This window comes from Crocodylus siamensis, chromosome 2 (genome assembly GCF_052110815.1).
Source record: "Crocodylus siamensis isolate JL-2025a chromosome 2, ASM5211081v1, whole genome shotgun sequence".
NCBI classification, from domain to species: Eukaryota; Metazoa; Chordata; order Crocodylia; family Crocodylidae; genus Crocodylus; species Crocodylus siamensis.
Window position 1 is genome coordinate 252,329,836 of NC_143396.1, and position 22,824 is coordinate 252,352,659.

General features: G+C 43.5%; 1 protein-coding gene across 1 annotated transcript in view; it reads left to right on the plus strand.

The window, feature by feature from the left end:
* Positions 1–39: 39 nt before the first annotated feature.
* Positions 40–22,824, plus strand: part of LIN52 (lin-52 DREAM MuvB core complex component) — a 71,704-nt gene continuing 48,919 nt past the window's right edge. Inside the window, exons 1-5 of the mRNA XM_090033661.1 lie at positions 40–263; positions 347–421; positions 823–860; positions 1,481–1,547; positions 3,423–3,506. Coding sequence (XP_089889787.1) covers positions 245–263; positions 347–421; positions 823–860; positions 1,481–1,547; positions 3,423–3,506 — 283 coding nt within the window. The 5' untranslated portion in view covers positions 40–244. The remainder of the gene's footprint in view (positions 264–346; positions 422–822; positions 861–1,480; positions 1,548–3,422; positions 3,507–22,824) is intronic.

Genomic DNA, 22,824 nt, shown 5'->3' on the forward strand with positions numbered 1-22,824 from the left:
TCACAATCCGGACTCTTCCGGCCACCACCTCTCGCTGCGCCACCGCCCACCGTTCCCGAGCTTCGATTGAGTACTGCGCGCTGACACCCCCGGCCCCACAAGCATTGCCTGATTGGCTGCGAGGTCGGGCCGGACACACCCGGAGTCGGCAGCACGTGTGGCGGGGGTTGCGGGGGTGGAGCCCGAAGGGTCACGTGCCGGCCTTCCCGCGGCCGACCCCGCCTGCCACGTGACGCTGGGCAAGATGGCGGCTCCCGCGGACGGTAAGTGGGGCTGGGATCGCGTCTGGCCGGCTTGGTGCTGGGGCGGGGGCGTCGGCGGGCTTGACCAGTGTATGGCGTTGCAGGGTCGGACCTGGAGACGTCGCTGCTGAGCTTCGAGAAGCTGGACCGCGCCTCCCCTGACCTGTGGCCCGAGCAGCGTAAGTGACGGGGCTCCGTGGCAGGAGGTGCGGGGGCCGGGCGTGAGTGCCTTGTGAGGGGCTGAGGCGGGCGGTTTGTATCGCGCTCTGGTGCTTTCTATGTGTGTGTGAGACATGCGGCGACCCACACGCTGGTGGCCAGGTGGGGTGATCGCTGCCTGCTGGCTTGTGTGGTAACTGCTGACCACGCCAGCCCCAGCTGCCTGCTTCTTTTCCTCAGAGGTGGCTTTGGATTCTCTTGACTGTCTCTGTGAACCAGCAGCTAGTGCCTCTGCCCAAGTTGCTTGGTCTCATCCAGCCAGTGGGCCAGGTGCCTATGTGGGTGAAACCGTGCTTCTTCTGACAGGGGAGGGCAGTGCATTTGGGTCCCAAACAATGACTTCTTCCTTTCCCTTTTGTAGTACCAGGTGTTGCTGAATTTGCTGCTTCCTTCAAAAGTGTAAGTAAACTTTGCTGTTTGCAGTTGGCAACTTGGCCATATTTCACTTGTGTTCCCAGCCCTGTTTCCCCTATTTTTCCACTACACTTCCCATTTCCTTGACAGAGCTGTAGGGACTACTGTCTGTAAAATTACTTGGTTCTAATTGTTTTGGTTGACATTTGAATATGGTCTTTTTGTAGTCTTGCCTTGTCGTACTTAAGTATGCTTTTTTTTTTTCTGTTGTGCTTTCTTTTCCACTTATCCACTTAGTAGGATAACTTTTATGTTTCTGGTGCTTCAAAATAACGGTAAAGTATACATTCAGCCTAGCTATACCTCTTTGAAATCAAGGTTTTATATTAGTGCTTTACAACTCCTGGAAGTATTACTGCATCTTACAGCATGGCTTCCAACTCCAGCAGCTGGGCAAAACCATAGGAAAACAGGGTTTAAGGGACAAACGTAAAACCTTGTCTAGGATAGCTCTCTACTGAGGCTGTGGGGCTTGCATCCAATTATCCTTTTAGTTGAGTGATGTGAACTTCCCCACGCTTGACACAATGCCTTTTGTTTTTGCTTATTGACATAAGAAGTTTATGTAATTGAACATGGATTTTTTTTTGCTCATCTTTTGACAGCCTATCACCAGTTCTCCTCCAAAGTGGATGGCTGAGCTAGAAAATGATGATATTGACATGTTAAAAGGTATGAGCTTTGGTTGACTGTGTAGTAACCTGAGACGTGCCAAAGGAAAGAGTCTTTGATTTTAAACCTACCTTGTGAACTCTATTGGTCAGCGCTATTACTGTGATATTTTGCAATGCTTTTCTCTCAGATATTTCAGTTCAAACAAATATTTGAGCTGCTTTAGTTATACAATCAAAATAGAAAGTTTGTTACAGACTGATCCCCTTCTACCATGAAAATATTCTACTTCAGTTTCAGATCTTCAGACATCTTATTTGGGTCAGGATTTCACAACAGTCTCCCTCCAAATTAAATCTCTGCAACCTATTTTGTCCCATTAATTTCAGTTTTATACTGGTAGATCTTCTCTCTTGGGAACAGCAACAGGAATTAACTTCCACTATTAGAACAAAAGCTGTTTGAAGATAACATGTATACTTGAGGGGCTGCTGCCATTTTACATTTTATAATCTAACTTGTAATTTATAGCTATAGGTAATTGAAAGCTAAATGTAAATTTATTCTATGGAAAATTCAGTTGTCAGTATATGACAGACTTGCTCTCCTTTTTTAGTGCAACAGAACTCAACCTATGGAGAAGTTTTATGTTACTAAGCCCTCTAAACCACAAAATCTACCAGCTTTAATTCCTATGAAAATCCTGAGTTGTTCATTTGTTAATTTGTAAACTTTTATCCCTTGCCTGTTTTGCTTCTTATAAAATAATCCACAGTATTACAATAAAACAACTTTGCAGTGGCAGCTAGAAGGACAGCTTGAAATGCCAATGCAATTGAATCTGTAACTTTTGATGTGGCTCTGGTTTTAGTTTTTATCTGGGATTCTGTAATTTACAAAATAACATTGGCAGTCAGGAGCTCAGCATAGGCTTGTGGGGCCACATTTCTCTCACTGGCCTGTACACATTTCTGGGTGGAGCACCAGTGGATGGCGTCCACCAGCTCTTTTGATGCCTTTGAGGACCACTGGGTGTGGCCCTGGGGGCTCTGCTCCATGTCCCCCCTCAGGAGCTCTCGTTCTCATGTTTTGACCCGCACAACACTCCCACCCTGGTTTTTGTCGTCCCAAGAAATTTAGTTGCATCTTTTGCCCATTGGCCCCACACAGTAGGGGCTGTTAGCTGCGTGGGCCTTAAGACCCATGTTAACTTGAAGGATGCAAATAGACAGGAGCTCAGCTCAGCATAAGTCAGGGAACTAGGAAGGCTTCCTTGATCAAGAGAACCAAATCATTTATAAGTGGTGGTTTATTAGAGCAGTTTAAGATTGGGGAAAAACAAAATGCAACCGTCCACTGTTGCCTGGCATTTATATTCATCACGTGATTATTTAGTGGGATATGACCCACGGTAGTGTGAGGAAATGAATGTAGAAATCCTAATGATTTTATTTCTTTTTATGAGATATGTAGTAGGCTTTGAAAACACCAGCACACTGAGAGTGGTAGACATCTCCTTTCATAGGATTATCTATTTTGGACAAGACCAGCGGTCCCTTTACCTTTTTGGCCTGTAGACAGGATGAATGCTCCATGGGCTGCATCTGACCTGTGGGTTGCGCACCCCTGGACTAGACAAATATGCTTAAAGGAAGCACTGTGCTAGAAGAGGAGCGGGTTACAGGACCAAGTAAATCAGTTTCCTATGGGAACTGCAAGGTGCATCTTCCTTGCTTGGAATCATCACTGTGATTTTTGTATCTACCTTGCTTTTCTCGTCAAGAAATATTACAGAGGTACAGAATACTTTATCCTTCTCCAATTGATGGAGCATGTCAGCAGTATATCATACTGGGTCGGTGAAAATGGCTGATCTAGGCTAGCTGCCACTAGAGGGCAATATACAACGTTAGAAATATTCTCTCTGCTTTTTAGAGCTGGGGAGTCTCACCACTGCTAACCTGATGGAGAAGGTACGAGGCCTTCAGAACTTGGCTTATCAGCTGGGGTTGGATGAATGTAAGTACTATACAGTGTTTCGCAACCAGTTGGACTCAGGTCAAGTAGCTGGGTCTTCAGCTCATTGCCCAACTGAAAAAAAAATCAAAGTTGTTTGCACTTCAAATAGATGAATCAACAGAAATCTCAGACAGTGGGGCTTCGTTTTTATTGTGGTGGGATTGGCTTTTTGACAAAATGGTTCAGGGGATGTAAGGTGCAAAAAACTCAGAACTGCTGCTATACTCAAGTAATGATGAGAGTACAGTGAGTTTTCTCATTTAAACCTCCTACCTTCTGGCAAGAAGAGTTTAAGTTCTCTGCTTAGAAAAAGTGTCTGAAAGCTGTAGCAGTGCATGAGGAAATCATTCTCTGATAAAGGGAGGAGATTGAGGGTTAATGTCTTCGTGCCACAAAATTAACTTTGGTGCCTACGACTGGACAAGGTGAATTTTCCAGTCCTTGTGGATTTAAGCTTTCATCCAGAATGTTGAACTAAGTTTCTTTATATAAGAAATATGTTGTGTTTTATACAGTTTCTTCCACAGCCTCTTTTGCTGTAAAGCAATGAATAAAGAAATTCCCCCTCTAACTTTACACTCCCTACTTTTGCAGGAATACCTAATCAAAGCAGAAGAAAGCTAGTTAGCATTCTAGAGAAGTATATCTACAGGCTAGTGTGGGGAGCAAAGAGGTGGCATTCCTGACTTTGACTTTGGAGAAAAGACATTTCATGTTCTTTCTTTGTCAGGATAACAGGGATACTTTTAAGATGCATATCCAACTACATTCAGTTCCCGGATACTTCTACCACCTGTTACTTCTGGGTCAGTTCCTTTCTAACCTCCACTGCTGATAAAGCTCCTGTTAACTTCCACCTCCCCTAGGGTCTTGGCTATCTGATTTCATTTCCTTAAGTACATTTTTTTTTTTTTTTAACCTGTAACTTTTTATTTTTACACTTTTATACCAGGACTCTCTCCTCCCACCCTGCTCCCCCAGGCTACGACTCGGCTAACTCTGGGGACTTTCATGGGCTGATGTTGCTTCTAAAACACAGTGTGCGGCCTACACCTCCAAGGCACTTTATATTTGTTCCTTTTCCTAACCCAGGGGTGGGCAATATACAGCCTATGGGCTGGATCCAGCCCACCAGGCCATTCTGTCTGCCCCACGGGGGCCCCTAAAAAATTTAAAAAATTAATATTCATCTGCCCCTAGCTGCCTGTCAAAGCTGACAAGCCAGGGGCAGTAGGACCCAGGGGGAGCCACTGGCAGTATTAAGCAGCTTCAGAAGCAAGGCCCAGCTGGCCTTGCCCCCCTTACCTTCAGCCAAATGTCCCCGTGTGGAGCAGAGGCTTCTGGCCTGGGACTGCTTCTCTGTGCTGGAGTGAAGTTCAGATAAGAAGGTGGCGGGGAGGTAGGGGAGGACTGTGGGTTTTTGCCCCTGTCCTCAGAATCAGAAGCCAGTGTTGCAGCTGGGAGCCATGTGGTGCCGGAGCGACCAGTTTGGGGTGGAGAACAGCAGCAACAGCTGCAGGCAGGAAAGCTGTGAAAGCAGCGGGGGGGTGCAGAGAGTGGGTATGTGGGAGCACAGCTCTTGTCCATGTGCCAGGGCCAGCAGGGCCCAGAGTGGGGCAAGAGGAGCACAGGGCCCAGTCTGGAAGGGGCTCTGGAGCTGGACCAGCTTCCCCTCTCCCTGGTGGCTCAGCCTGGCCTGGATCAATAGAGCCCCTGCTGGCCCGCACCGCCTGTGCTTCTGCCACCAGCACTGGCCCTGGTGCACGGCATGGGCCCTGTACTCCCACCCACATTTCCGCTCCCACCCATGTGGCAACTGACTCCTGCTCACCCGTGCCGCAGCCATTTGCCCGCCACTGCCACCGCTCCCCTCCACCCTCTGCTGGTTGCTGTGGCACCATGTGGTTCCCAGCTGTATTGTTGGGCTGTAGAGCACTGCAGGAGCTGACTGGGCCCTGCAATTCTTGGCTGGCCACGTGCAGTGCCAGCTAGGCCAGTCCAACTCCTGCTGCATCCTGCGGTCTCTGCTGTGCAGCTGGGACCTGATGCCAGAGCAGCGAGTGGGGGTGATGGATGGGGGCAGAAGGGCAGGGATATCAGCCTGGGGGTGGCAGTGAGCAGCAACATGGGGCCGCACCAGTGCCCTGTGGGAATGTGCTCTTGGCCCTACCTAATCCATGGCCTCAATGGTTAGGATGCTTTGCTAGTAAATGGCAGTTACCTTTTGCTGAAGGTGGCCGAGAACCTGGGTCTCCTACTCCTAGGGCAAATGCCCTAACAGCCAGGCTCTTGAGTTAAGCTGGGAGGGTTGTCATTTGTTGGCTTTCTGCAATTTATATGAAATTACATTCTTTCCTGCAGCATGAAATGACATGTATGTAAATACTACATACCTGTCTTTGGTCACATTGTTACCTCATGTTGCAGACGGATTTGTGCCTAACAGTTCATCATGTATTAAAAACAGTCTATGTTCACACCAGTCTTCAAGTACTTTAGAATCAATAACATTCTGTCAGTCACTTCCATTTTTCTTTGTTCAACAGTGAGAAAGTTTGGGATTTTTTTGTTTTTTGGGGGTTTTTTGAAGACTGTGGAAACAAGATTTGTACAAGTATATTTAGGTTCACAACCTTTGTACTCCAGGGAACTGAAATATTGAGTAATGGATCTATTATTGATATTGGTACAAATATGAAAAGCAAAAATTTGTTAAGGCTTTGTTTCTTTCCTCCTCCCCACATCTTTGGAACCTGGTAGAGAAACTAGATCTGATGGATGGTCTTTTTGGTATGACAGTTCTTATCTTGAGAAATGTGAGCTTTTTTTTAAAGAAAGTGAATATTCTAGTTATTTAGGTTGTAAAGCAAACATTCTGTCTTTGTAAAGAGTTGCCTTGCTGAGATTACACTTACTTACATGTTAACTGACCCATTTAAGTGAGAAGTTAATGAACACTAATAACTCATAGCCAATGAACGGAACTTGTTTATAGCACAGTTTTGTGTGGCCCCTTAACTCTGAAATGACTTTATAGGAAGCCAAGAATGAAGCCTTTGGGTGCTTGTTCTTTCCCCTTCCTTTGCCTTCACTTGTTTTGGTAGTTTGACAATGGATAACTTACGAAGCTTGCAAGTGAGGTGGGTTCTTTGCTCAGTCTGGAAGGGGCCAAAAAGCAATTATAATCATGTTCCTGGCAATCTTTTTGTTTTAAGACAACACAAACAGAAGATTTGAAATAACTTTGTGTAGTTTAAGTTTAACTTAACTGTTGAACCAAAAGGTTTGCTACCAAAACCAGCTCACATCCTGTAGATGGCAGCATGAGACTTGGTATAAAAAACATCTGGTTTTATAGAGAAAAAGTCTTGGAAATTGAAAAGTTCTACTGTATTCTGGCAGCTGCTCCATTGATTTAAGGCAAGGAGGGACCACTGATAATCTAGTCCAACCTTTGCATAGCCCAGGCCTGAACTTCTCTGAACTAATTTTTACTTTAGCAAGAGCAGTTGTATCTTTTTAATTCTGGCTTAAATTGTGAGGGATAGGGACTCGACCACAGACCTTGGTAATTTTGTTCTAATAATTATCTTCACTGATTTAAAAGTTAATGCCTTAATTTTTTTTAGTTTAGTAGTTGAAGCAAATTATTCAGCCACTGACTCTCACTATACATTTATCCGTTAAATCTCTTTTCCCCACGGTAGATACTGAAATTGAACCAGTGCCCCTTAACATTTTTGTTAAGCTAAATACTTTGAGCAGCTTGAGTTTTTTTTTCCATGGTGGGTTTTTTTCCCCTCCAGTCTTACCATAGTCTTATCATTCTGATAGCTTTAATCTAAGCCTTCTTCAGTTTTATCTATACTGCTTCAATTGTGAATGTCAAGACTGGGCATAGCCTTTCAATAGTGTGATAAGCCAACTTTCCTTCTTACCAGTTAGTAAAAACATTGCAGTAGGAGCTCATATTCTGTTGATCATCTTTATTCAATCATTCCTTCTATGATATTTCCCCATCCTCAAATATGACCTGTTCTCTCTTCTTAGTTGAATGTAAAATCAGATAGCTTTATTAAAGCAAAATCTGCTTGCACTTAGTTTGCTGTGTGCTCTGGATAACTGCAAGGCCTTGCTAGGAAAAACACCTTTTTGATCATAGCTTTCACTTTGGTTCACCTTTTTTTCTTTCTTTCTTTTTTTTTGTTTTTAATTTGAACAGGTCAAAAACTGGCTGTGTGCACCCAGTTAACTTTGGATCAGGCTAGTTTTATTAATCAAAATATGCAAGTCAAATACCTCACAGAATTTTTATATAGCAGTAGTGCTTTTTCATCAAAGAACTCGATCTCAGCAAAGAACCGAGTAGTTTGATGGGATTTAGTTTCATAAACCCATGTTGACTGCCATTAAGTTTATTTCTCTCCTTTTTCAGTCTGCTTGTTATTTTATCAAGTATTCTTGGATCAATAGGAATCTTAACTGCCTATTTTTGCCTTACCATGCTAGTCAGATATTTTTCTTTTTGTCGTCTTTTTTTGCTTCCTGTATCAACTTTCAAGTCCAAATTAAATGACTATTAATTTATTTATTTTTTTATAGCTGACCTCTGTATCCTTTTTCTTGGTCAAACTTGACACACAAAACATATACTAAAGGTAAATGACAGCTTGTTGTTGTTATATTTTTCCCCTTTCATTAATGCTGTCCTACGCCAGCCAGTCTATTTCCTAAAGATTAGTTCCTCTTCTGTAGTTCAGGCCCCCAAACTGTAAAGCCCACTTTGTGCAGAAAGTGACCCTGTGTTTCTCAAACAAAAACATCCTTGACTTAAACCACTTACTTTGGCAGAGATTTCATACAACATTCTCTCTCACTTGTGGGACAGAAAGGATCTTCAATAAGATCAATTGCATGTTCTTCAGTATCCTTCTAAGATTGTATAATGCAGTATTAGTACTAAAATGCATCACTGCCAACGGATTCTTGACCACCTACTTGTGACCTCACTAAAACTAGTGAGGTGTCTGGTCTGCTTCTGTACAGACAGCATGCCACTCTGTTCATCTGTCCTTGAAACATATTCTTTCTGTTATTTATAGTACAGTAGAACCTGCTTTAATCACAGCTGCTTTTATATGTTGGTAGTGTCATACTCTTCCGTAGGTCAGTGTAACCGGAATGTTTGGTGCTGGCGTGACAGGGTTGCTGCGTGACTCCAATCTCCTTGCCTGTGCTTCTGGACTCTGGGTCGTTATTCCTCATAGTAATCTTACCTGCCATAACTTGATGTTATAGTTTCATAGGGAGGCTCCACCCAGGAGGCAAATGTGGATTTTGGGGTAAGTCCTTGTCTAAACCCAGACCCTTCCTGGCTTTGGCTCTCTTATTTTAATCTGACTGGGCCCTGCTGCACAGGGTCCACTGTACGAGGGCCCTAGGTTCTTGGGCTTCAACTCTAGCCCCTTGTGGGCTCCAGGCCACTTGATCTCTAAGCATGCCCCTTGCAGACATGGGTTACATTCCCCAGTCTTTTCTGTCAGATGTGCAGTCCTTTGACATGCCAAACAGTTTTCCCTCTGAACATATTTGGACTCTTGCCAATGCTCAGCACCCCATAGTTCTGGGCCCCAGGAATGCTTTGAGCTGGGTGCCTCCGTCACAATCAAGCATGAGCATCTGCTCTCAAAACAAAGCTCACCTTAATCTTACCCCACAGCAGCACCCATACACAATGTTTGAGACACTTACCTAGTGTTGCTCGTGGTGCAGGGTTTCTTCCACCCTTCTGTGGCACAAAGTCCTTTCTCCTAGGCAGTCCAGACTGGCTTGTCCCTGAAGTTCTGTTTCCTGTGGCTCCTACAGTCAGACTGCTCCTTCTGGGCCAAGCCCTGGGCTTTTGAGCTTCTCCTGGATTACCTAACCCTCTACTTCCGTCCCAGGCTAGCCAATCACTGCCTATATCTGGGGCAGGTGGCCATCTTATTTGAGGTTTCTTTTTGCCATTAAGTTTGTTCAAGGGGCTGGCCAGTGGGCCCTGGGCTCCCTCCTTGCAGTAATGGAGCAAGGGCTCCATTAGAGTCAGTCATTAGTAATGTTTCCTAGCAGTGGGCCACAGTGGCTCAGTTTTGGTCTGAAATAGGCTGGTGCTAGGGCCCTACTCAATGGCTGTCCACCCCATGGTACAGCATGGGAAAGCTCCGGGCTGCCTACCTGTGGCATGGAACAGCACAATATGGTGCAAGCACAGCCCCTGCCCCACTGAACACTACTGAAGCCTCAGGTCAGCCTGTGAGCCATAAGTTGCTAACCACTGCTGTAGGACAAATGTTTGCTGTCAGAATTTTGGCTAGTTATTGTCATATCTGATTTTTAGTATATCTTTAATTTGTTGCATAAGCCAAAATAAAAAAAAAATGCAGAATTGAGAAGTGCACAGAAAAATTTCAAGAAACATTTTTGCAATCTGGCACATGATTACACATAGCTTTTTTGTTCTTAAATTAATTATACTTAATTCTCTGGAGGCATACTTCATGTTTCCTGTCATTAATAGCCATATTTTAGATCAGTGACTTAAGTTTGGTCTCCCACCAATAGTGGTTTAAGTGATTGGGGAAATCTAGGATAATTTTGAGAGAGAGTTTGGGAGATCAGTCTTCTCCTCCTCCCCCCTCTGCATCCCTTCCAGTTCCTTAAGCTTGACAGATTCTGCTGTCACTTTTCACACAGATCTGGGGCTCAGATCATGGCTCTGATTGTATTCAAGAGTAAAATCTCAGCATAGGTTCCCTTCAAATACAGATTAAAGTATTAGAGTACATGCACACAGAAAATATCCAAGAGTCTCTAACTAGCTGGTATTTACATGACATAGGTGATTCAAGGAGATCTGATGTGACTAGTGAATCTGAGCTTAAATTCTCCCATTGACAAAAATCCAGAAACATATATCAAGAAGCTCTTTCCTTTTGGTACAGCAGCGTTAAGGGGCCCCCAACTTGTAAGGAGGCAGCTAGAGGGGCTCAGAGCCCCAAAATTCTGGCTCACAACTTTTTAAATCCCTAATACATGATGCTTGTAGCAGAACCCCTTGCTCAGATGCCCTTAATTTAGGATAACTAATCCTATCCTGCATCCCCAAAGCCAGGTGAGATTTAATGGCAAGCTGAGTAAGCATGTGAATTCTATAATTGACCTTTCAAGCACAGGCTTAACCATCTCTGAGCCAGGTGTTTGGAAAAGACATGAGCTATCTTTGGGCAAACTTAACTTGGTGTTTAAATAAACTTTTTTTGACAGGATACGTAATCAAATTGCTATAGTACCTAATTTTGCCCTATGGTCATGGACATGTCCAAATGCATAGAAATATATGATTCTGTTTACCAGCATTTTTACAGTATGAGAGCAAGTGCAAGATATGCAAGTGACAAATGGGAAAAAGGAGAATAACAATGTACAACAGAAATCTGTAGATAACAAAACTTGGATGGACAGAAGATTTGAAGAGTCTGTTAGTATCCTTTGGCCTGTGGTTTGCTGCCATTTCCAAAGATTGCTTATGTATGCTTGTGTTGCAGTTAAATTTACATACCTGATTCACAGCCTGGCTGCCTGTGACTATACTTGTGTGCTTTGTGAGGAAATATCCCACCATTGCGCTAGCAGAGGGACAACTCTGGCATCATAACTGTGTGTGGGGGGGGTGGGGAAAGAAATAAAAAAGTTGGGAATTCTTGCATCTCATCTTTTTTTAAAGGTAAGTAGATTCACATGAGAGTGAATAGTCTATCTGTTTTGCTGGTACTCTAGTATTTATAAAAATGTTCTAAAGCAGGCATGTCAAACATCTGGCCTGCAAAGGTAGGTCATCTGGCCCATGGGGCTTCTTTCTGGGCACATAACCCACCACCATGTCTAGTGGGTAGGGCTGCTTGCTGTGGCTTCTAGAGCTGCTGTACTAGTATGGCCAGCACCCACAGAGTTAATGCTATTAGCCCCCTTCACCTGATTCAGAACTTCTGGTTTCTGATTTGCTGCTTAACATAGACATTTATGGTAGGCATGGTGAGAAGCCTTGAGGACTGGATCTGGAGGTGTCTTCTGGTCCACAAGAAGCCCCATGGTCTGGTTTAGGCCTACAAGTTCACATGAACTGACATTTCTTCTGTAGAGCAAACTACTTGGCAAGACTTTGGAGAAGAAAAGTAACAGTGTGCTCTGGCTTCTGTTGCTCTCGAGTCATCTTTCCCCTTCTTAAGACGTTAAGGTAAATTACCATATGTACTTGTGTACTACATGCACCTTTTCCCTAAACATTAGTGTTCCAAAATTTGGATGCGTGTCTTAAGCAGAGAAGCTTGATTTTTCTGCCTAGAATAGAAGCATAGACATACTAACACCTGTGGAGCAGAGGCAGCTCTGAGGTGAGGATGGGATGCAGTTACACTCTGCTTTGAGTCTTATTCTACCCAGAGTTTAAAACTGCCTGGTAGAACCAGTGGCATTTTTATTCAGGCAGAGCTGAGGGAATCAATTGTCTTGATGACTTATTAGACTCTATCTGATTCCTTCTAATTGTTATTTGCTTCTCAGGTGTTTAATGACCTTCTCTCCATTTTAATGGTCTTGATGTTTCACTAATTAACTTGTCCTTTTTTCAGTCTTTTAGCTCCTTCTAGTCTCTCTCCTCCTATTACACAGTCCTTCCGACTGTTTTTTTGGCATTTTTCTAAGTCCTCAATGTGCCCATGGAGTCCAGTTTTCAGTAGCAGCCATAGTTGGTTGAGCAGCTAAGAGCTACTGACAGTTTATCTGTGAAAACATTAAAATTGGTAGACTTCACCTGAGCAGGAAAGGGAGAATGAATGAGCTGAAAACTAGTCTTTGTCCCTATTCTATGTAGCTATAACTCTAGAAAAATCCCCCCCCTATATTCTGGTGTCCCCCAAACAAGGTGCATGTCTTACTGGGGATGTGTAGTATGTGAGAAAATATGGTATTCTTAATTGGGCAAGACTGACCACACAAAAAAGAACCATGTCAAACTTGTCATAACTGCCCAGAAAATGGACCTGGATCTCAGGTGGACAATTACAAAGACTGTGATGCAATAGGCTGTGATGATCTAGAAAGCTAGAAATGTGCAGTGAGCTTTCTAAACAACAAAACAGTATTCCCAAAGCACAATATGAACTGTTTGATCTATAGCCTGCTTTCTATGCAGTCATTTTAGGAAGGTCCCTATTCATCCTGAAAATGTTGTATCTTTCCCTGAGTCAAAGCTTCCTTTAGGATTAACTATACCCTCACATGGGATTCCTCGCCTTTCATGTAATTGGATAATTGGAAGGGGAAGGAGCGGCACAGTTTACTCATTTCTCCTCTCCCTATGAGATAAATCGTCCAGATGTACATCCAGGGCCACTTCTTCTTCATCGTTTTGATGTTAGGTGCCGTCTGTGGTGAGAGAGACTTGCAGTTAACTGAAACGCAAATTGAGGTATAATTATCAATTTAGTTCCATTTTATACGATGGCTGGATTCTACCAGGCTGGTCCCAGCATGGATTAACGTCAATTTCTAGTCTAGTGGTAACTGAGGGGTAAATTCACTGCACTATTTTTCTTCTTCCATCGCTCCCACATATACTAGGCATAAACCTAGTGCTCAAACTGTAGTGAACTGTGGTCTTTCACCCTATGATTTTAGTAAATAGAAGGAGCAGTGCTGCTTCTCAGTTGTTCACCATGAAACTCTTAATCTGGATTAAATATATAGGGTGTCTAGACATTAATTTGAAATACTTGTGTAAGCTGTTGACTTGAGATGGGAGGAAAACCATGTACACTCTTAAGTTCTTCTTTCTTAAGCTACAGCCTTTTCTAGGAGCATTCATATACAGCATATAAGAACTAATGTTACAAGTAATACAAGCATAGTATTGAAAACGAAACAACAAAAACCCAGTAGATGTGCCTGAACAGTTATAACTGGTATAGAAAGGTTTGGTGCAAATTGGCTGAACTGAATTATGGTTTTCGAGGATAGCGAGAATAGACTCTATCACTTAAAGATACGTGTACTCAACATAACTGCTGCTTTGGTTAGTACCATTGAAGTAGCTTGCTTATTTATTTATTTATTTTTATGGGTGCACACCTGTGTTTTCCAACTCATGGCTTCTTTTTAGAAGCACATACAGTGATTCTGCTAACAAATGTTAGAGAAAATATTCTGCATTTTTTTGTTGTTGTTGTTCATTAGAGGGGCTTCTTGTAGCATTTGACCACCTTCCTGATTCCTTTTGGTTGGTTGGTTGTTTTCAACTGATCTCTGAGATCTAGCCCAATGTTCTGATGAGTTGGCTTCCATCCCATTGTGTGTAGCAGAGGTTGCCAGATAGTGGCATTGCACATAGTCTCACAAGTTCTTTCCTTGGACCATGTGAGCACAATCTATCTACCTTGTGGCAAGAAGGAGTGGGGGTTTGCCATGGCATAGCTGTTCTATAGTAACTGCTCAGATAAATGATCTCACCTTGAGTTTGATGAAAGCTAAGCTACTATGGGCTAACGTTCATCTACTGCAGCATGAGTTTTGGGCGCCTCACTTCAAGAGGGATGTGGATAACCTGGAAAGGGTTCAGGGAAGGGCTGTTTGTATGGTTGTGGGCCTGCAGATAAGATCCTATAAAGACAGATTGAAGGACCTGAATCTCTTCAGCCTCCGCAAGAGAAGGCTGACAGGTGATCTCATGGCCATCTACAAACTCAATGTGGGGGTCAGCAGGGAATAGGAGATACTCTGTTTACCAGGGCATCCCTAAGGGTTACTAGAAACAATAGCAATAAACTGAAGGAGAGTAGATTTAGATTGGACATCAGGAAGAAATTCTTTCTGGTGAGGGTTGCCAAAACATGCAGTGGGCTTCTGAGGAAGGTGTTCAAAAAGAGATTAGACAAGCACCTGGCTAGGGTTACTTGACTCCAGTGCTCTTTCCTGCCCAGAGCAGGGGGTCAGACTCGATCTAATAGGTCCCTTCCAATCCTAGAAATCTATGAATCTATAATTTATGAATCTAAGGGCATGCACCTGAGTAGTTAACATGGAACAGCTATTGCATGGTAAATGCTCAACTACTACTTGTGTGAAGTGACTAGTTTGTGCACTCACAGGAAGGCTAGCTTTGGCTTGCACAATAATATAATCTCAAAGACTACTCTGCTATTAGTTCTCTGATTTGTGCAGCTATAGTAGACAGAAGTGAACTTATTCATGACTTTAAGTAGAATAATTCTGCAAGCCATTAAGTTTTTGGGTGGAGTTCCCTGAGTGATACCAGGAGTGGGGTGGAGGACATCTACTCTTTGTTACAGAAGGCATTGCCTACAAGATTGTTTGTACATGTCTAAATAAAACAGCTTGTTCTAAGAATGTACTTGGATTCTGCACTTGAATTTGTTTCAAATAGGAAGCCTGCCTGTAAAGCCCTGTCTTGTGCCTTTCTGCTTCTCACCAGCTTGACAACCTTATCCTATATAACTTTACCTGCTTCTAAAATGTATCCTATTTTAGATTTTCAGTAAAATTGATACTTAACTGAAGAACTCAATGCTGTATGGTATTTTCAAGACAAAGACTTACTAACACCCAAAACATTAAACTTGTGTAGGGCTAATAGGGAAAAACTACTTGGCTAAACTTTTCTGAAATTGTAAAAGCAGCTGCTACCTCAGCTTAGGAAAGCTGCCTTTGAGGAGCAGGTGATTTTCCTGTACTTCTGATAGGGCATGGTGAGACCAACTATGTCAAGTTGTAAAGAGATGGAGCTGGGGGTAGTAGAGACTTCCATGCATCAGCTGTTCCACAGTAACTTTTATTTGGGGTAGGCTGCCTCAGTTTAGCTTCCAGTTATTGCAGGATAAGAGTGGGTACATAAAACAGTTACCACTGAACTAGAGAGACACAGTACGTGCTATTCCCTGCCCTCCCCCAAGCTGAGTGGTGTTTTTCTGTTTGTACCTTCCGAAGCAGCTTGGAGAAATGATGTTGGGATAATTGGAATAATTGTTCTGGAGCAAGCCTAGAAAATGAGGCTACTAATGCCTGTGTCCCACCATTTTATGCAAGGGAAGTATGTAGTGAAGAATCCAGTATCCTTGAGGTGCAAAGGGTTGTGAGGGAAATAAAGTATTACCTCATCTGGAGTTAGGCTGGTTATTCACAAAAAGTGTTTTAAGTTCTTAAACCATTTATGAATGGGCATATTACAGCGTGACTATACCCAGGGATTTGTCACATTTTCAGTGTCATATGGGTGCTTTGTGAGGTATAAAAATAATGGGATAAAATAGAGGGGAAGTCTTTCTTATCTTTATTCATTCTCATGTTTCCTACTGAACAGCTTCTCCCTCAGGTTCTCCCTTTAAGTGAAGATTATATATTGTCAGCCCCCACTCCTTTTTTGTGTCTAGAAAACAATAAGAGATGGTAGCTAGCATATGTCTCTGTCCAAAACCAGTAGCTTTGGGGTCTGTTCTAAAAGGCAGATTGCATCTTGAAAATAACTACTTTTTGAGGAATATTGGATTACTTCACTTTCTGATACAGAATAAAAGAAGGTTTCATTTTTTTGTAAAAGGAAAAAACTAGAGGAATGGCACAGGATTTTGCACTGGGTGTATATCTGAAGAAGTTCCTTGATGTAGGTTATTGAAAAGGATCCCTATTCTTAGTGTGTCATATGTAAATGTCTGAGTCGACAGGATATTGATTTTATCTTGACCAAAGTTGGCCCATCCTGTGGCATAGTGCTCCTATCATTGCACACCTTCATTGGGATTAATGCTGAATGAGAGGAAAGTGTGTCTTCTTCTGAGTTACCTTTCCTGTTCTAAACTGCAGAGAGTTCCTTATATGCTGTAATAGGGTCCACTAGACTAAAAGAGAAGGGTGCCACTTGTTGGTCACCACTCCTTGTATTACACTTGCATTTCAGTGCAGGTCTTTCTGTTAATTTTGGGTTTTTATAGCCCCCTCCCCCCCCCCCCGTTATGTTAACTGTGTGTGGTCTCCCAAATAAGTGTAGAGTTGGCTTTAATAAGATGTGACCAAGGTGAATCAGTTGCATGATCAGTGGAAGACCTAGTAATTCACCCTTCAACCATGGAAAATTGTGTAGTCCAACATATCTACATACATACATTAGCCTGCCTGAGGCTATAAAGTACTGTACTCTGACATGAATCCTGCCAAGATCCAAAATAAGGACTCTCACCCCCCCCCAAAATGTAATACTGTAAAACATAATTAAGGTGATGAAGCATGGGTGTAATATAGGTAACTGAGGGTGAGAAGTAGAGCATGCTAGAAGTTGGTGATATCACTCACTCCCTCTGCTGTCCTGAAATCTAGAGACCAGGGTAGATCCAGATGGGTGTAGTGGTGCAGATGTACCTACTTTCAAGCCATGTTAGGGGAGCAGTTGCTGGGGGCAGTCCCAGCACCAGGTAGGAATTCCACCTCCCCCCAGCACCTTGTTTCTTTCCCTTCCCTTTCATATTCATGCTCAGCAACACCTTCCTTACCATTCCCCTTTTCTGCCTGGCTACTACCAGTTCTCCAGCTGCCCTGGGGGTTATAGGAATGCCAGAGTCCCTTTTATACTCTCTCTACAGTTTTGCCTGAAAACATATTTGTCCCTTACCCCGCTGTTTTGTATTGCTTTGTTTAAAATAACGTTGTGTAGAACAAATTGGATTGTATGCTACAAAATTTGAAGTTGGTGTTTGTTGTTAGATAGCAAAATGATCTTGCAGCACTTGTTCTGTAATATAAAGTTAATTTGAGGAGAATTTAATTAACAAAACTAAGAAAATAAACTGCTGCTGAAATATGAATCTGATCTTGGATGGTCCATAGACAAGTTAGAAAGTAGGCAATCTGGAACCACTTGTCAGTAATCCAGGAATAACTTCTGTCAGGGGAAGTGTTTCTGCTGTTGCCATTGCATTTGTATTTGTTGTTATACAGGTATGGCCATTCAAGTGTTTGGGTCTCCTGGATAACGTGACTTTTATACTTGGTGAACTTAAGAATGAATCTTTCGAACGTTGAAAAGAACCCCATGCTGTCTGTTTAGGTGCCCGAATGGCCTCATCACTGTAATGTCTGAGTAGCTATGATAGCTGTTTGAGACAAGAAACCTTGGCCTTCTTCATCTGTCTTCTCCCCTCCTCCCATACTATAGATCTGTTTTCTCATTTTAATATACAGTGGTATGACGAGAGATGTTTTTGCACCTGCAGAGGGACAAGGAAATCACCTTTTCATTTACTACTCATCACAGTTTGGCTTGTTTACAGACAGGATTGCTTCATGGGCAGTTCCCACTGGAAGCGAGACATCTGAGTGCCAGCTTGAAATTAGCATTCACACATGATCTGTGAATTGGCTAATTTTGACATGTAGGTAGTTAAGAAATTATTACAGCCAGAGGAGTCATGACCTCAACTTTTCATCATCTCCATTGGCTTATGTGCCAGTTTGGAAGTGAAGAAGGTATGGGAAGTTTTAATTGTACCTGTGTGATTTATCCTCAGTCAGCTCTTTAATTTCTTCTGGCTGTCTGAGGTTTCCGACATGCTGTAAATTTCTCCAACTTTTTCATTATCTGCAATTTCTTTATGACTCATGAATCGGAGTGGAGAGAGAGTGTGGATTTACAGCAGAGATAAACATGTCCATAAAGTCTGTATCTGTGTCAGTAATTGTACTGCTGTCAGTGACTGTCCTGTTTTACAGGCCTCTCTTGGGAAAGGAACACGCTCTGCTACCAGTGGCTGAGAAGTGTCTGCTTTGATTTGCATTAACTTGCTGGAAGATTAGGTTGCAATGGTGGAATGGAAATTGAGTCTGGACCTTGGCTGTTGTTGGGGGTTTTTTTGTTTTTGTTTTTTAGGGAGTGGGTGGTTGTATTGTTTGGTAAGTGTTGAATATATGGTAAACCTAAACTGCTCCTCAGTACAAAAAAGGGGGTGGATAGAGGGTGCTAATGATACCAAATACGGTGCAGCACAGGTGTATAAATTATTCATTCTCACAATAAAACAAACCCTGTTTTAGGTAGCTGCCATATTCTTAAAAATACAGTAAATAAAGCTGCATGGATCCTTTAAGTTTTCTGTGCTGTGCAGAGTGGAATAAATATTTTCTCAAAGCTTCAAGAAAATTCTTTATTCCTCCCACTTTACTCTTATGGGAGACCTGCTATTGTGAGCCTTCATGGAGAGTATTAATACTGCATTCTAATCTCCAGCCATTGATAGCTGTTTGCTGGCTGCAGGTGGAGGTGTGTACTCTTGCAGTCTGAGGAAAGTAAAAATCTTTAAAACTCTCTTAAATGTGTCAAACATTCAAACTTCTATCGTTTCTCTTTGCTGCTATTTTCTGTTTGATGCTTGTTGTTGCCACCTGTATATGTAGAAACTGTAGTTTATTTCTATCTATGGATTTCTAAGTTTTTGTTGCAACAAAATGGGAACTGTTTTCTTTCTGAAATGGGAGTATTTTGGGTGTTTTAATGTGATTCAATAGTACTTTTTAGCAATAAGTAGGGCAGATTCAACCCACTTGTATTTATGTGGCTCAGAACAAATTCTGCAAAAGGTAAGCTTCATTTAAAAAATACTTTAAAAAAAATTTAAATATTTTCTTGTTGCATCGATACCTTTTTAACATACTGTTTTGGACTAACGTAATAACTACGTATGTTCCTGCCTAATTTAAATCCTGGTAAACTAAACACACGTCTAGTATGTCTGGATGACTTGGCTAACCAAGCACACCATTCAGTTAAGAGTACAAAGCGGTATCACTAGAATTTTTGTTAAGCTTCCCAATATTGTATCTCATCTCGAGAAGACAGTTCTGATATTTTAGGGTCCTCCCAGAAATGGCTTGACATACTGTCTTTGGCCCCAGAACAAATTCCAAGACAACCAACATGGTTTTATCATGGGTTTATCAGTGGCAGGTCTTGTCAGACCAACCTGGTGGCCTTTTACGATCAGGTCACCAAATCATTAGACGCAGGGGTTGCTGTGGATGTAGTCTTTTTGGACTTCCGGAAGGCTTTCGACACTGTCTCTCACCCTGTCCTCATCAAAAAGCTGAGAGACTGTGGTGTCGATGCCCACACGGTCAAATGGGTCGCCAACTGGTTGGAGGGCCGCACCCAGAGGGTGGTAGTGGATGGGTTCTTCTCGACCTGGAAGGATGTGGGCAGTGGGGTTCCGCAGGGCTCGGTCCTCGGGCCTGCACTGTTCAACATCTTCATCAGTGACTTGGATGAGGGGGTAGAAAGCACCCTGTTCAAGTTTGCTGATGACACTAAGATGTGGGGGGATGTGGGTGCACTAGAAGGGTGCAATAGGCTACAAGCTGACCTTGACAGGTTGCAACGGTGGGCGGATGAGAATAGGATGGGGTTTAACACTGATAAGTGCAAGGTGTTGCACATGGGGAGGAAGAACCGGCACCACACTTACAGGTTGGGGAACTCTCCTCTTGCCAGCACGGAGACGGAAAAGGATCTTGGAGTCGTCATTGACTCCATGATGAACATGGGCCGGCAGTGTGGGGAGGCAGTCAAGAAGGCCAATCGTACCCTATCATGCATCCACAGATGCATCTCGAGCAGGTCCAGGGAGGTGATCCTCCCCCTCTATGCGGCACTGGTCAGGCCGCAGCTGGAGTACTGCGTCCAGTTCTGGGCGCCACACTTCAAGAGGGACGTGGACAATATGGAAAGAGTTCAGAGGAGGGCCACTCGTATGATCAGGGGTCAGCAGGGCAGGCCTTATGAGGATAGGCTACGGGACCTGAACCTGTTTAGCCTCCACAAGAGAAGGCTAAGGGGGGACCTTGTGGCCTGCTACAAACTGGTCAGGGGGGATCAGCAGGTATTGGGGGAGTCCCTGTTCCCCCGTGCGCTGCCAGGAGTGACCAGGAATAACGGTCACAAACTGGCGGAGGGTAAGTTTAGATTAGATATTAGGAGGCGCTACTTCACAGTCAGGGTGGCTAGGGCCTGGAACCAGCTTCCAGGGGAAGTGGTGCAGGCTCCGAGCCTGGGGATTTTTAAAAGGAAGTTAGATGAGCACCTTGCCGGGGTCATCTGACCCCGGTGCTCTTTCCTGCTAAGGCAGGGGGTCGGACTAGATGATCTACCTAGGTCCCTTCCGACTCTAGCTACTATGAAACTATGAAACACTGGGCAATAGATAAAAGCTTATTAGTTCTTTGGCTGCAGTTCTTTGGATCTCTGTGGAACCAGCCTTGCAGTTCCCAAAAGATGGCCCTGGTTCAAGCAGATAATCAGGTCACCATGGTTAGTGTCAGCAAGGAGAAAAGCAATGGGTTTTGCTTCTACCAAGAAGCCCGTCTGATGCAGGAGTGGGCTGTGTCCCACAAGATAGTCCTATCTATGCCCAGCAGGGAAAGAGAACACAATCATGGTATTGTACTGTATATTGAACCCTCAAAGGATCCTCTTTCTGTTCTGCCCACCTCACAGAATATTTGTATACTATCTTCAGAAAAGGAATTGGGTTTAGGTTGTTCTGTCAACTTCTGAGATTGTGCACGATAAGTTGAGATCTCTTGTACTACTGATGGGCTTGTGGCTGATCTCTGTCAAGTACCCAGAGGTTCCTTGAACTTCCTAACTCTTGCACCTCTGCTCATGTGTGTTTTTAATCAAGACTTTTTTTCTCTGTGTTGAGTACTGCAGATTACCTCAGTGATATTTTCCAAATCCTTCAGGTCTTGGCTCTTGACAGGAGCAATGCAAATCTTTTCCTCCATGGCATGGCTAGCTGCACCTTAGTAGAAGGAACATTGGACTGGGACTCTGGAGACCTGGGTTCAATTTCTGACTCTGTCAGTATCTTGCTAGGTGATTTGGGCAAGTTATTTTCCCTTTGCTGCTCCGTTTCTCCCTCTATAAAGTAAGGCTAACAGTGTCTTCCTTTTGTAAAACAATTTAAGAGCATCAGATGAAAAGCATTATTTCATAGACATCAGGGCTGGAAGGGACCTCGGGAGATCATCGAGTCCAGCCTTGGACCTGTACTGTTCAACATCTTCATTAATGATGTGGACATTGGAGTCAGGAGCGGACTGGCCAAGTTTGCCGATGACACCAAACTTTGGGGCAAAGCATCCACGCCAGAAGATAGGCGGGTGATTCAGGCTGACCTGGACAAGCTCAGCAAATGGGCAGACAAGAACCTGATGGTGTTTAACACCGAAAAATGCAAGGTTCTCCACCTTGGGAGGAAAAACCTGCAGCATCTTTATAGGCTCGGCAGTGCTACGTTGGATAGCACTACAGAAGAAAGAGACTTGGGGGTCATCTTTGACCACAAGATGAACATGAGCCTGCAATGCGATGCTGCGGCTAGTAAAGCGACCAAAACGCTGGCTTGCATCCATAGATGCTTCTCGAGCAAATCCTGGGACATCATTCTCCCCTTGTACTTGGCCTTGGTGAGGCTGCAGCTGGAGTACTGCATCCAGTTCTGGGCTCCACAATTCAAGATTGTGTACCTCACACAATCCCTTCAGCCTTATTACGGGTCCTCTGCAGAAGTAAAAGGTAAACAGGGGGGCAGGCAAGGGTCTCATACCAGTATACCTAAGAACCTCTATTATAGGTAAATAGTGCATTCCCATACAGAATAGTTCTCTTGTTTTTTCACTGGTTTTGGAGATTTAAGTGAGCACAAACATAAAAGATTTATTGATGTAGCATACTGATGTTTTCTAAAATAGAAATCTGACTAATCCTGGCATTCAGAAAGAGTAAGGCTGGATATTGAGCTTTAAGCACCCACTCCAGAAATTCAACGTGGCATATGGCTTCAGGATCTTTGAAAACTCCTGGCGCTGTGGTGTAGTGCCTGAAGACTGGAAGAAGGCCATTGTGGTGCCGATCTTCAAGAAAGGGAGGAGAGTGGATCCGGCTAACTACAGGCCCATTACCCTGACTTCTATCCTGGGGAAGATCTTAGAAAAGTTTATTAAGGAGGCCAGCACGGGTTTGTTGCGGGTAGGTCTTGTTTGACCAATCTCACTTCCTTCTACAACTAGGTGACCTATCACCTGGACGAGGGAGAAGAGATTGATGTCATATATCTTGACTTCAAAAAAGCCTTTGATCTGGTATCCCATGATCACCTCTTGGCCAAACTGGCCAGTTGTGGCCTTGGCTCCACCACGATCTGCTGGCTGGGAAATTGGCTCCGTGGTC